The 15,553-nt window shown below is 35.1% G+C and overlaps 1 protein-coding gene across 1 annotated transcript in view; it reads left to right on the forward strand.

Moving 5' to 3' along the window:
* LOC136032063 (tumor susceptibility gene 101 protein-like) overlaps positions 1-14,131 on the forward strand; it is a 51,063-nt gene extending 36,932 nt beyond the window's left edge. The window contains exons 7-9 of the mRNA XM_065712180.1: positions 4,485-4,682; positions 6,703-6,839; positions 13,831-14,131. Of these exons, the coding sequence (XP_065568252.1) occupies positions 4,485-4,682; positions 6,703-6,839; positions 13,831-14,017 (522 nt within the window). The 3' untranslated portion in view covers positions 14,018-14,131. The remainder of the gene's footprint in view (positions 1-4,484; positions 4,683-6,702; positions 6,840-13,830) is intronic.
* The last annotated feature ends 1,422 nt before the right edge of the window (positions 14,132-15,553 follow it).

Here is a 15,553-nt window from a genome sequence, read left to right on the forward strand (position 1 = left end):
GAGAGAGCTTCATTAATTACAGTCCAAACCTTGCGCAAATTCCCTTTACACTCATTAATTCGACGTGAAAAATAAAGCTTTTTTGCTAAGCGAACTGAAGAAGTGAGCACATTTTTGTAATGTTTATACTTCAGAAGATCTTCCTGTGTCTTACTTTTACATGCAGCCTTGAACAAAGACGCCTTCATATGGGTTGCATTGATCAGACCTCTAGACATCCATGGGCATTTAGGTGTAAAATTCCTTGGCCTCTTTCTAAGAGGAAAATGCTTATCCAACAGAGTGCCCATACGACACAAAAATAATCTAGTTGCACAATCAGCATCATTAGCTTCAAGAACACTAGACCAATCATTACTCTGAAGACTATGTATTAAATTAGAAATTTCTCTATCTGTAAAAGTTCTAAAAGAAGACTTGCCTTTCTCATCCACAGTAATCTCTGTTTTAGGCACAGATAGTGATAGATAAATAGGGAAGTGATCAGAAAGATCAGTGAAAACAAGACCAGACGAGAACTTCAAATTAGGAGAAAGAGAAGTGAAAATATTATCTATTAAAGTGGCAGAATTTCTTGAAGGGTCAACGCGTGAAGGAAAAAAAATTGAAGGAAGTAGCCCAGAAGAAGAAAATACATCAAAAAGATGGTCACATTCATCATTTGATCCAACATTTAACATATTACAATTAAAGTCTCCCAAAACACAAATCCGTTTTTTAGAGAAAGTCCCCACACCAGAAAGCTGATCAAGCAAATCACAGAACAGATGTGTTGGAAAAGGAGGGGGCTTATAAAACAAACAAACAGTATCACATGCAACCTGGCTTTTCAGATCAATAACAAGAGAATAAACTGTCCTACTATTAGACACCACCGATGTAAACAAGGATTCAAGATCAGATCTTCTACAAAATTCAATACTAGATTTTATGAACAAAGAAATACCCCCAGAACACTTTGTTACCATTCTAGGGACATGAATAGCAATATAACCATGCATGTCATAAGCTGTAAAATTATCACTGTCAGATAACCATGTTTCCGTCAAGCCTATGACATCAAAAGGGCAAGAATTATCAGACCACAGATACGATTTAAGAGTGTCCCACTTATCTCTTATCCCACGCACATTCAAACAAAAAACATTGAAGCAACTGTTTGAAGAGAGTGAGGGCATAATATTATCACAATAATCAATGGTGGTGTGATAATTACAGCTAGAACTAACCATAGATTCAAGGAGAGGGTCAGAAGTGTGTGCCTCTTGTTTACCAGCACTACTTGGTTGATCAAATATAACTGAATTAAGAATAGAAGAATTCATAAGGAAAGAGAAATCACCCATATTTATCTCAGACATATAAAACCTTCACAAACGACACACTATCCATAGTACACTTGAAGGTAATGGAATCATAAACAAAGAAAAAGAAATATCAGTGGGATGGCAAATATTAACCAAAGAAAGGGGTCAAATAATGTGGCACCAATCAGGAAAAGATGAGCTGCGAGTGTTAAGGCATGACAAACAATGACAGAAATCAGGCTACATAAAGGCAATAGGATCTCAAACAAATATAAAGAGACATTAGTAGGATGGCTCATAATATTTGAAGAATAGGCTAAATTTACAATATGGGACCAGTAAAATTTATGTGAGCTGTAAGTGTGCTGACATGACAAAAGTGTGATAGAAAATAGCATACATGAAGGTGATAGGAACACAAACAAATACAAATAAATATCAATGGTAAGACACACAATATTCAAAGTATAAGACCAAAATAGATTTGAGCAATCAAAATTATGTGATCTGCATGTGAACACACAGAACAAAGATATGGTAGAATTAAGGCAAAATAAATTTGTCAAAGTACTGGCCAAAAGTATAATGTGGAGCCAGTCAAGATTATAAGAGCTGCAGACTCGTTGCGGTCAAAAGATGTTCCTGAAAGCATACAATGTCAAACTTACTGTACAGTTCATCAATGGTCAGGTCCTTGTTTTTTGTCCCATTAATATTGAAGGACACGAGTGATACTGATTCAGACATTAGTTCGTTTTCGGTAACTTGCGACTGACAATTGCTTTCAATTTAGGGCAAGTGAGGCTAAACGAAACATGATCACCTCCACAGTTTGCGCACTTAGGTGACAAATTGCAAGGCGAGTCTCTATCTGAAACATGAGGACCGGCACATCGCGCACATTTTGGTGTAACACTGGGACAAGACGACTGGAGATGGTCAGGGGATCGGCAATTGTTACAGCACCGGGGAATCGCTTTGAACTCATAAACACTTAGGATTTCGTATCCAACTTTGAGACCATATCTAAATGCTTCGACTCTTGATGAGAGCCACAATGGGGTCTGCAACGTCGAGCCGGTGCGATGCTGACGTATTCTTTTTCCACGGTCGTAAATCAAGCAAAATTTTTGCTTATTTATAAAAATCTTACCGCTGCTGTCTTATAACTTTTGAAAAAAAAATATTCTAAAATGCTAAAAATGGGTGCATAGCTAAAAAAAAATGGGGTATAAACCAAAGCATTGTACAGCTGGGCTCGAATTTGCAGTTTATATTTTTGTTGCTGATGATACAACACATTACGCTTTCAGTAAATTGTGTTCAGTAAGGTGTAAATGACACTCTGGCCTTTTGAAGGTTTAGTAGGCAGAACCTTTACTCCTGTTTGTGTTAATTTCTGTCTGTTCGTTTTAAATTTGACTTAATTACTCATTTGAATTTCTGTTGGTTTGAAGATTCATTTATTCATGTATAACAGTATCTGCTATTATACTGCTTGAATTTTATAGAACAGATGACAAGAAATGACTTTTTCAAGAAACTTAGCTTTTAATCATTAGAAATTTTAGAAAGGCGGATACTTCTCTATATTACAGTGAAGTACGTCCTCCTTTAGCAAATTTGACCTCTTCATCATGACTTGGCGTGCGCTCTACTTGCACAATGCACATGGTCTTGATTTCATCATCGTGGAACCGCGCTTCTATAGCACTGTATCGTTGCTCCTTTTGTGTGCCATTCTTTTTAGCTAAACAATCCTCGAGAATATGCCAAAAGTTTTCAACAGGATTTAGATCTGGTGAATTGACAGGCTAAAAGTCTGGACCAATCTCGAAGTATGACAAGAGGCCAAGTCATTTTGAAATGCCCTGTCAAATGATTTTATGAAAGGAGCAATTCTACTGTTTAAAATTTTGTTTGAATTCATCATGCCTTTAAAAGAAACTTGGCTTCCAGTTCCTTTTGTTGCAAAAAAAAAGTATCAAAGGATCTCTTTTGAAGAATGTTCGATTTGTATCCCTGCACAGTAAATGTGTTTCATTACTGAGAATTACCTTCTTCCAGTCATTAACAGCCCACGATCGATTTTGACCATTTTAAATTGTGTTTCAAATTGTTCTTAGTTTGAAGTTATTTTTCAATACCATAATCAGACAATTCACTTCTTAGATGTATGGTTGCCTTTCTTAAATTTATTATGCTATTCCTTATTAGGATTTCCTAAGTTCTCGGAATAGTTTTCCGTTTGCGCATGCTTTTTACTTTCCTATTTGGAGATGAAGCCGATCATCCTGAAACTTGGAAGTCTGATCTTCGAAAAACTTGATTTGCCCAAACTCTATGTTTGATTGTTTTATATTCATCCAACTGATTGAGTATTGGATCTAGGTTAGTTCGAATAAAGTATACAAGTAGAATGTATGATCAATTTATGCCAATAAATTTACTAATTGTTTAGTTCTGATCCATAACATATAGTGGAAACAGTCCCAAAATATCAAGCACAAGGATCGTCGATGAGGTTGTAAAATAGGTTACGTAGATCCCATTGCAATATAAGTGGCTTGTATTTTAAGTTTGCAAGCCGTGGCTTATCGCCTCATGTGGCTTTATTGTTAGAGTATCTCATGTTGTAAAGTTGATGAAATTTTGGTCCTTTTTTATTACAGTTAGTGTGAAATTTTCTCGATCGTCTAACGAAGTTGAAATAATTTTTTCAGTTTGTATTTCTTTTGGAAAACTTCTGCGTTTTAAATCTTATTTTTCAATTCCGCAGGTACAGGTAATGAGTTTGAAATGAGATAATTTATTAGAAGGTAATTGCCAATATAAAGAAAAGAGATTGGTAGAAAAAGAACAGCCAGAAATAAACGCATAAAGAGTTCAGGAATTTTGATAGTTGAAGAAATATTCTGATAAAAAAAGAAAGATTTTGGCGCTTGCCAAAAATTATATGGCGTTCTAGATAATTAATGAGGTTATCTGTATTAATCAAGCCTAAGTTAAGCTTATATAACTGTGTCAATGATAGGCATTAAAAAAAATACATTCTAAAGAGTAAAATAAAACACTTTGGTGGATAAAAAATAATAATTTTGCTTGCCTGTCATACCTGGTTTGGCTCTTTTTCCTTTGTCCATCCTTAAGCTTTACTGAATCTCTTATTATTAACAGTCGTCTACTGGTACAATTCAACCAGAACATATAAGGGCGTCGCTTCTATCGGCGGTTGAAGATAAAATACGCCGTAAGCTTGGGGAGATGTCTGCAGCAGCTTTGGCTGAAATGGAGAGCCTTCGGAGAACAGGTCAAGAGCTGTCTCAGGGAAAACAGACGCTCGAAAATATATTCACAAGGATAGAAATGGAACAGGTATTTTAGTCAACTTTTTGTAATTTTATTTCATTATGTTGTAGAATATTATGGTCGTATTCTTGTACACTTAGGGGAAAAAACATGTTATGCGAAAACAATAGTGTGAAGAAACTCTAAAAAATATTTAAAACCGTGTAAAAACGGACGACAAGTTCGAAATAGTTTTAAGTTTAGAAAAGAAGTTAACGGTTACCAGAGTCGTTCCAATGTCAGGTTTATTGATGAATCTCAAGATGCTGGGGCTTGAATTCTCGAAAATGAATTTTTCTCGATTTTACTGTTTATTGAGAGGTCTCATGGGCTCCAATCAGGCTCCACTACGATGATAGAAAAGAAGTATGAAAGAAGTTTTTTTTTTATGACAATTTCTACATAGAAGAAGCAAAAGCATCGTCTAAGCATTCACATCTTAACTCCCTCCTCACTGCCGCTCTGTCTTTTTATTCTCCCTGTCTTCCTCTCCCTCCCTTCTCTTTGTCTCTTTCGCGCTTCTTTCTTCCTTTCATTCCCCATCTCTCTCTCTCTCTCTTTTTCTTATTCCTCTCATCGCTATGTGTTTATTTATCAAAAATTGTATATTTTTACAATACTATCTGTTGTTGCTTACAAAAGGTATCAGATCTTGTTATTTCTTTTATTAGAACCCTCTTCCAACATTCTAATACCTATGGTTCGGTGCGATCATCTGTGGTGAAAAAAAGAATCATACACATATTTGCTTCCCGTGCCAAGAAATTATTTTCCCTGTTGTTAAAGATTGGGGACTGTATTTCTGCTATATGAAGTTTTTTAGCTACGGTGATTCCAATGGTACTGTTTTCATTTTGACTGGACACCCTTTTTGAGGAGTTACAGACTATTTTTTTAAATTCTTTTAAAATTGTTTTCGCAATTAAAATTTATCGTTGAGATTAACGAAATAACAGCTACCGTTACTAAATCAGCTTAAAATGGCAATTCTGTCTTATTTGAATTTTTTTTTTCACAACGCGTTTTTAAATCATCGGGTACTATGGGCTGGACTTAGCTCTTTAATAGGTTGCATCTACTGCTTCAATTATGATTTTTATCTCCTCTGCCCTGACTTGGTTGAAAGTCAAGAGACATACAAAAAGAGCAAACTTTGTAGTGTTTAAGGGGAAAAAATATTTTTTGTAATTTAAACATAAGAAAGATATGTTTCACTAGTGACATAGGTTTGTCGCTGATTAGTCGGACAATTGCAGTTTTTACAGTTCTGGAAGTGTTTTTGTATCAATCGGACTTTAAAGTGGAGAAATATCTGTTTCCTTCCTTGGAAATATTTCCATTGGTGTCCTTGAACTGGATAATTCTATTTCGCATTTGGAATTTTTTTCTTCTCCTATAGAATTTTTATTTTAAATGTATTTTGTTTTTTTCTCATTTTTGATTAGTCTATTTCTCTTTAAGTTTGTCTTATTTGCTTTTATATATTTTGCTTCTGCACTGAAAAGAAGTATGGACGGTACGTTGAAATATCGAAATTATAGTTATATAACTGTCCATGACTGCATTACGTGAGTTGTTAATATTATTTTCGTTTTTTGCAGGTTTTCTTTTGCTTTCGTTTTTTATGGGAAAAGTGATAAAAGGAAGAATTTAAGGTCAGCTTTAAATAAATAGTATTTTAAACTTCAAACTCCCTATGAGTGTTTGTAAACTCTTGGAAAATGATTGTTATCGTAATGTTTTATTTAGTGTCAATATGAATCTAACTATTAAATTACCGCTTTTAAATCTCAGCCTGGATGGATTTGTATAAATTTGTTGCTAAAAGTCCATTCACAGTGGGATGTTACTAATACTGAGGTTCAGCTTACGCTAATTTGAGCCAATCAGATTTTTTTATTATTAAATTTCTCTTAATAAATAGTTCTGATTGGCATTAGTGATAGCTAAATCTCAAATATTAGCAAAATTCATGAATATAGAGTAAGGCTAATTATATAGACTTTTTTTAATTAATATTTTATTGGTGAGATGTTTTTTTTTTCAGGCAGATATAAATAGAAATATTGGATTGTTGACAGAGAAAGAATCGGAGCTTGAAAAGCTGGTTTCCAGTCATGGTGACGATGGTGGATGCATTGATGTGGACAACGCCGTTGTCACTACAGCTCCTCTATATCAACAGTATGATCTCATATTACTCATTAATCTATATGCTATTGTTAGACTTAGGTTTGTTTTAGACATACACTCCACCACAAGCTAGTTTACGCAGCCTTTACAAAAATAAAAGCAATCAATACATAAATTGAATCACTACGACTTGTTATACGCTTCCACAAAATAGGGCCTAGAATATAATTAAAGTAGAAGCTCAATATAATAAAAAAACAAGAAGTTCAAGTTGCTAATTTTTTGAAAAATGATTAGTATTGATGGCAACCTTTCCTTTGCCTTTGCTTCTTGTTTTCCTGTCGAACTTCCTTATGGCCACTTAATTGTTTTGATAATCGTTTCAGTTTAACAACTTGTGTCCTAACAGATTGTGGATGGCATAAATCTTCATTTGAAATATCTATCTATTAATAAGACATCCAAGAAAGTTTAAATATTTATCAGCTTTTAGTTCACAATCATATTTCCTCACTGAATTTGTTTACTTTGCAGTCATTTCTTAGTCTTCATGTGTATATTAATTTTAAAACTTTTTCTTCCAAGAAATAAGTTTTTCAAAGAAAAGTAAACAGCTACATCAAACCAAAAATGAGTAAAATAGAGTCAATTAATTTTTCAAGGGTAAAAATAACAAAAAATAACCATCGATAAATAAATAAAACCTAAAACGAGAAAAAATCCAAGATGTGTGGTATTGACCCCCCCACATGCCTTCTGAGGACCACCAGAACATAATTTGCACGCTTCTGAACATAATCCTTATTTCAAGCTGAATGTTCCTATTTCTCAAAATGTCGAAAAAACATAACCAAGACTATTGAACAAAACAAGAAATGAATATGGATTGACAATTCAATATGTATGTACTGATATTTATTCCATAAAGTCTTAATAATTTTGAATTTATTAATGTTAAAAAGTAAAAACATTTAAATGTGTTTTGTTTTCAGGAAATTGCAAATACGTTCTGGTTTCAGAAGGCATAGAAGGCGTTAACCTTACCCATCTTAGTTTCTTCTCGTTTTGAGTTTGACCAGGTTATTTATTGTGTTGCGGAGCAACACTACTGCTTTCGTAGTTTTTTTTTTTTTTTTTTTTTTTTTTTTTTTTTTTTTTTTTTTTTTTTTTTTTTTTTTTTTTTTTTTTTTTTTTTTTACCGTAATCAGCGATCTGTAGCTCCGAAGTGGTAAGAGTTAAAAATTTGAGATTTTTCAGAGGGAAGGGAAACGTGAAACAGAGTAAAAAAGTTCCAGAGAAGTTCCTAAAATTTCTAACAGTTTTCCATAAAAAAAAATAAAACCGTTTTTTTCTTAGAAACTCTGCGTTCGATGTTTGGCGTCAAGTTAAGACGACCCTAGCTTCGGAAATAAACTTGTTAGAAATACAGTTATGCTGAACTCATGTAGAACTTTCATTTGTCTCTTTGAGAACCGGAGCACGAAATTCCGTAGCCCTTACAGATTTCCCGGAAATAATTCCGGAAAAGTCCATCTCGTTCCGATTTTTTTTTGGAATTTTGTCAAATTTTCGATTTTGATGTTTCTTATATTTTTATCGAGTAGTGCTATGAAAAGTATGCAAGAAGAAGTGAAGTGTTCTATATACCAAGTTGCTTCGTTCTCTAAGAAATAATTTCCGAAGTTTCGACGTTCTAGAGGTAACTTCTGTTCTGGACCAGCTAGAATTTTTTTTCCAACACGGTTCGACAGGTCTCGATCTCCTAACAACTGGAGCTTGCAATAGTTTCTCCGAAATAAAATTCCTTCTGTGGGTTTTTCTATTTGGAAGTTTTGTCATGCCCTCGGGGCAATTTAAATTTTTTGGTGAATTTGGTTCGTTTTATATTTTCCTAGCTTAGACCATCAAAAGTTAAGCAGAAAACTATAAGACGTTATTTCCGTATCTCTTTCAGATTTCCCGGAAATAATTCTCGAAATGTGCGTCTCGAAACATAATACTTCGAATTGGCGTCAAGTTAAGACGGCCCTAGTTTCGGAAGTAAACGTTTTAGAGATAAAATAATTATGAACTCATATAGAACTTTTATTGATGTTTTCGAGAACTGAAGCATGAAATTCCGTAGCTCTTACAGATTTCCCGGAAATAATTCCGGAAAAGTCAATCTCGTTCCGATTTTTTGATATTTTCTTAAATTTTCGATTTTAATGTCTATTTTATTTTTATCGAGTAGTGCTATGAAAGTTATGCAAGAAGAAGTGAAGTGTTCTTTATACCAAGTTGCTTCGTTCTCTCAGAAATAATTTCCGAAGTTTCGACGTTCTAGAGGTAACTTCGGTTCTGGGCCAGCTAGAATTTTTTTTTTCTCGTTTATTTGTGGACCAGCTGAACATTTTACCAAACTCAGTTTAGTAGGAGCTCGAAATAAAACCACATCAAAGATGTTTCAAGGTAACAATCGAAGCCGCATTAGGAAAATGTCCTCTGAAGGACATAATGGAGACTGTTGCTCCGCAACTGTGTCCCGTAGGGCACAGTTGCACGTGTTGCTCCGCAACTGTGCCCTAAGGAACAGGGCACAGTGCTGCAACACTTCCCGTTGCACAGGCAACGGAGGTCTAGTTGTAATTTCTGGTCGTCTTGGGTTTCATTCATTTAGTTAATGCTATTTATGTTGTGGTTTTATGCTTGAAAAATTATTTGTCTCTATTTCTGCCCATTTTTGGTTTAATCTTTGCTTTTGCTTTTCTTTAAAAAAAATTATTTCATGGGAAAAGTTTTTAGACTAATTTCTGTTCGTTTTTATTGACATGGTCTTTTTCATTGGAAAAGAAACGAATATTTAAAAACTTTTCGGTCTCTTTCTGTAAGAATCTGTAGTTTGGCTTGCTGTTCATATGTCGGAGAAAATTTTTCACAATTTTTAATAATATGCGTCCTTTTGAAAATCTGGACACATATTATTGCTTAATTAGTTTTACAGATCATCAAGTTTTCCGGAAAATAAAACTTAATCTAATTCCTAGAAAATTGTATCTCTGCTGTTTTGACAACCTGAATGCACTTACACTATGTTTTAATTTAGTTGAACATCCCCCTCAACAGTCCTTGAAAGTTCTAACCTAATATTCTAAAGTGTTCTCGATACACTGTTGATACGGCCATTTGACAGCTTCCATTCATACAGCGTGTTTTAATTTAATTTAACATACCCCCTAGTAATATCTCAAAATGTCTTCTTAATGCCCTTAGTCTTCATAGTAGTAATGTAGTTGTAGCTGTAGCAGTCGTAGTAGTAGTGTTAGTAGTTGTAGCATTATGCACATTTAGTATTTTGCTTAGTTCAAAATCCTCCTTAATATATCCTGAAAAATTTCAACTTAATACCCTAGATTATTCCTGGGATACAGCTGATGCCTTTTTGATAAACTGCTTGTACAGATTGTGTTTCGATTTAGTTCAACATCCCTTACGCATTCCCTTAAAGTTTCAACTTTCTACCCTTAGACTCCGTAGTAGTAGTCGTAGCAACAATATTAGCAGAAGTAGTAGTTGCAATATGCACAGAGTGCTCCTGAAAGTTACACCTGAATATGCTTATTTTCAGTAGAGGTTGTAGTCGTATCAGTTGTAATAGTAGCAATAGTGGCAACACCACACAAATAGTATCTTTTAATTCAACACCCTCCTGAACATGCTCTTGGTCAACTGATCATCTATCTCATCATTCCTGTAAAGTTCCAACTTCACAGTCTTAGTCGTTCTTGAATTTTCTCTTTTTGACAACGAATTTGCTCGCAACATGTTTTGATTTAGTTCCACTTTTCCCTCAACATTCTCTGACCTTTGGGATGTTAACCCCCCCACCCCCAAAGGCTTCAGAGCAACGGCTGTAGGTTATGCAGTTTGCCCACTGATTATATATAGTATTTGTTATTGGGAAAGAGTTTTAGCGCTCAAAAGACTAAAAAGAACATCTGTCCCAATAACAAATACTATGTATAAACAATGAGCAAATTTCATAGCTTACAGCCCTGCTCTGAGGGCTTTGGGGTGTTGACATCTCCAACATCCACAGAGACATAGTTACTAGACCTTTCAACTATGGTGAACAAAATGCCTATCTCAAAATTTCTATTGGGTGTGTTTGGATAATTAACGGGCCTTGGTGGGGGACTTCTTGTCCTCCAATTTCTTTTTACTCTTATAAAGTGCACTAGAACTTTTTGTTTTCAATCGAATGAGCTCCTTCAAAAGTTTCTATGGTAGCGCTGCGCTGCCTATGATATTGCTTATATGCACTTTTGGAAACCTGCATACGTGTAGTTTGTTCCTTTAATTGAAGCCCTCCCCCTCGAAACGCTCTTTAAGAGTTTTACCTTAATCCGCTTAGCCTCATTAGTATCAACATCTTGCCTCTTGTACAATTGAACATCAAGCCCGCAAGCCCTCTAACTTTAAAAATTAATACAATTAGCCATTGCTATGATATTACTGATTTGCCTTTTTGATAACCTGTATATCCATAGTGTACTTTGATGCAGTGGAACATCCTCATCAACACTTCCTGAAATTTTCATCTTAATACTCGAGCTGGTTGCCCTCCCAACATTTTAGACTCTAAATTAATTTTAAAAAACAAAGTTTTTCCAAGGGAAGTAAAGAGCGAAGCTGAGGCTTAAAAGGAACACACACTATTACTTCACAGCCTATCTAATATATGTCTATTGCAAATAAATCAACTAGTGATGTTTCCCTATCTCTATTGCAAAAAATTTATTGCAAATAAATCAACTAGTGATGTTTCCCTATGCTTATAGGATTACAGAAAACCAGCGCTTTACTGAAAATACAAAAGACAAGTATATTAATTTAGGAGTCGACAGTAAGTACGTAGCCTCACGACAACAAATTAATCTATAATGCTTTTTGTAGTCTAATAGGAGATGTGGTATCAGTTCCTTTCAGTATATTAAGTAAAAAAAAAAAAAAAATTATCTGCAAGTAAGGAGCAACATTAAAACTTAAAACGAACAGAAATTATCTTGTATATGAAAGGGGTTGTCCCCTCCTCAACGCCTCGCTCTTTACGCTAAAGTTTTTTATTGTTTTAAAGAGTAGAACTGTGACAAAGAGTCAAACTTCAGCGGAAAAAGCGAGGCGTTGAGGAGGGGACAACCCCTTTCATGTACGGAACAATCTCTGTTCGTTTTAAGTTTTAATGTCGCTCCTTACTTGCAGTTAAAAAAAAAAAACTTGTTTTTTTATTTAATTTCTGAACGTTTTTGAATTAATGAATGTTTTGATTTTGGCTCACCGCACATGAACAAATAAAACAAAATTTATATACTTATTTATTTTTTGCTAAACGGCTTTCTCATAGTTTTGATCTGACGATTTTGAAAAAAAAGGGGTTGGGGGAGGAGGCCTAGTTGCCCTCCAACTTTGGCTACTTGAAAATGCGACTAGATTTTTTTTTACGAACGTTTTCGGTAGTAATAAACATACGTACCTTACGAATTAACTTACGTAACGAACTTCTATATTTGCATATTTTTATTATGTATATGAGGAGGTTCACCCCCTCGTCTATACCTCGCTCTGTACATTAAAGCTTGAATTTTGTCCCAAATCTTTAAGAATGACCCCTGAATCACAAAGGCCGTAGAATAAATAGTTGAAATTACTAAAAATACTTTAGCGTAAAGAGCAAGGTATTGTGGAGGAGACGATCCCCCTTATATACGTAATATTTTTGTGTTCGTTTTAAGTTTTAATGTTGCTCATTACTTCCAGTTGAAAAAAAAACTATTTATTTTCTCATTGCTTTTTTTTTAAATAATGCTCGAAAACCGTGCGACCCCTTTATGGAAATTCTCTTCCCTCGTGATAAATTCCTCCATGGAAAGATTTTCGCTAAGATTCTATGACTCTTAGGGTGTTTCCCCCTATTTTCTAAAATAAGGCAAATTTTCTCAGGCTCGTTACTTTTGATGGGTAAGACTAAACTTGATGAAACTTATATATTTAAAATCAGCATTAAAGTGCAATTCTTTTGACGCAACTATTGGCATCAAAATTCCGTTTTTTAGAGTTTTGGTTACTATTGAGCAGGGTCGCTCCTTACTACAGTTCGTTACCACGAACTGTTTGAAAATAGCACTAGAACTTACAATATTCAATCGAATGAGCTTTTTCTGGATTTTTGACGTCAACTCCTTTTATACGAAGTGCCTTGGTGAAACAAAATGCGGTGGCGAAACTCTCCTTTAGAAACTTACACATATTAGTTTAGATAAGTAAGATTTCAAGATGACGACTCATTTACTATACATCGTCTAAACAAGCAGATTTAAAGGGTCTGGAGTTATGTTTAAAGTCTAAATCAAAATCTCTCTTCTTTCGTCACAAACGTAGACACAATCAATCATACTGCCTTGATATATCAAGTTGAATCTAGCACATAAATTGAGATTAAGAGTGTGTCATCCGAGCACCACAATTTGAGCTTCGATAAGATCCTATTTCAATAACTTTTTTAAATCAGTAAAAATTTCTCCTTGCTCACTTCTAAACTTTGCCGGAGTTCTAAACTCAAGGCCTCTTTTCAAGGAGTGTCAAACGTAAATGATTTACGACAGAAAATTAGAGCTGTCCCTACTTATAGAACCAAATTTTGCCATGCCCTTATAAACTTTCTCTACGACTAGCTGCAAAAGTAAATTAACATATTTATGTCCTTTTTAAAATATATCAAGGCTTTGCACTTTAGGAGGTCCCAAATGTTACCCTTCGGGAATTATTATTCTTTCATGTCGAATATCTAACGCTTGCAATGAAGACGCGGTCATATAATCGATGGTATATTTTCTGGATTTGCTAATCCGTGAAGTGATTCTTATTTTATGTTTTCCAGTCAAAAAGACTTTCGTTATAAATTTTCTCTTCAGGCTCTTGTAAACTCTCTATGTAACATATACTAGTCTTCCTCGACCAAACAAATAAATTTGTATTCTTTAGCTGATTATTTTGTTTGATTTAGGCTATTAAATGCTTGCGCAGAAGATGCAGCGACAGAAGATGCCATTTATTATCTTGGTGAAGCCTTGAGAAGAGACGTGATTGATATTGAAGTATTTTTGAAACATGTTCGCTCGCTTTCAAGGAAACAGTTCCTCTTAAGAGCCTTAATGGAGAAATGTCGACAAAAAGCCGGACTAGCGGTCTAGTGCCCTTTCTGTAATAGTTTCAGTTTTCTATTCTAATTTCTATAAGGTTTTTTTTTTAATGCCTCGTTTTACAGCTCCTCTCGTTTGCGTTTGCCAATAAACCATTTATTTGAATTTTAGTTTTGAAGTTATTTCTGCACTATGTTCATAATAAATAAATGAATATATGCAGTAGCTCTAGGAATAGAGAACTGGGTTATTTGTAGTGAAAAGGCTGCTTTGCGACTTTTTTGTTGTATCGCTCCTGTTGCTAGATAGTCTTGGAAATCTGTAAAGTTTGGTGAATGGAAATTTCAGACAAGGGTCTAAAACCGAAAGACTAATATGACTTAACCTACATCAAAAGAAATCTGTTTTTTACGCTAATTTTAAATACGTAAATTTAATCAATTTTAAAATGGCCCACAACAGTTCTGTTGTTCCTTAAACGTGTTTAAACTTACAGTTATATAGGTTTATAGTTATAGCATAATATATATTCTTTTTCAACAAATACCGTTTTTGTACGTTTTACCCAGTCAATGACTTCTTTCAATATGCTTTAGGTTTGAATAATTTGTTTCGCCAGTTTATTAAAAGCTGACTTAAAGCTCTTGCTTGGCAACGTTGCCAGCGTGGAGGGAGCCAGCCGTTAGTCGTCTCCAGAGTGTTCTGTCCTGGGAGAGGGCTGGAGCTTCATTGGGGTCGATGCTCCTGGTAGTGAATCGACCGGGGATGACGTCCGCCCATCTTGTGCGTGGTCTACCTCTGGGGCGTTTTCAGCTGTTTGCAATTGGATCAAAGTCAAAGATGTAACGGGCAGGTGTTTGAACGGGACTGGCGAAGTAGATGACCGTACCAACGCAGCGAGCGGGACTCGAGCTACTTAGAGAGTGGTGGCAAGTTAAAGGATCAGAGGATCTTCAAGTTTTGAACCCTGTTAAACCATCTAACGCGTTTGATTTTGCAAAGATGTCTTGTCTGCATCTACTTTCATCATCTGCGTCAAATTCATGGGCCAAGTCTGACAAGTACAGCATAACCCTAGCTACCAATGTCAAGTTAATTCGTGCTTCCGTGAGGTGGCTAATCTGGTGTTGGTGAAATGTTGTTCTCAGAAGACGGCATTCGCCTTTGTCGCCCTTGCTGATGTCTCCTTGCATCGGCCTTAGACCAGTTTATTTTTAAACCAAGTTTTTCTGCTGCAGACGCTAGTGTTTCCAGTACAGTTTTGAGCTCACCAAGACTTTCGCATATTAGTGCCACATCGTCAGCAAATTCAACATCCGATAGAACTCTTCCAGCAAAATCGATGCCAAATGGCTGCCAAAAAGGTGGCGCCAGTCTGAAGAATTTCCCCTCCGCCTATCCCACCTACGCTTCCGAATAAAAAATTTTGATCCTTCACGGTAGACGTAAAAAGAAGGAGTTATCAAACAGTAGCCGTGTTTTATACGCTAGTTAGTGAACTTTCTGCTTTTAGACCATGAGACTTTAAAAAGGTTTTGATAACAAATCTTATATATTGGGAACCAGCCTAATATACCGATTCATACT

This window comes from Artemia franciscana, chromosome 10 (assembly GCF_032884065.1).
Source record: "Artemia franciscana chromosome 10, ASM3288406v1, whole genome shotgun sequence".
Taxonomy (NCBI): Eukaryota; Metazoa; Arthropoda; class Branchiopoda; order Anostraca; family Artemiidae; genus Artemia; species Artemia franciscana.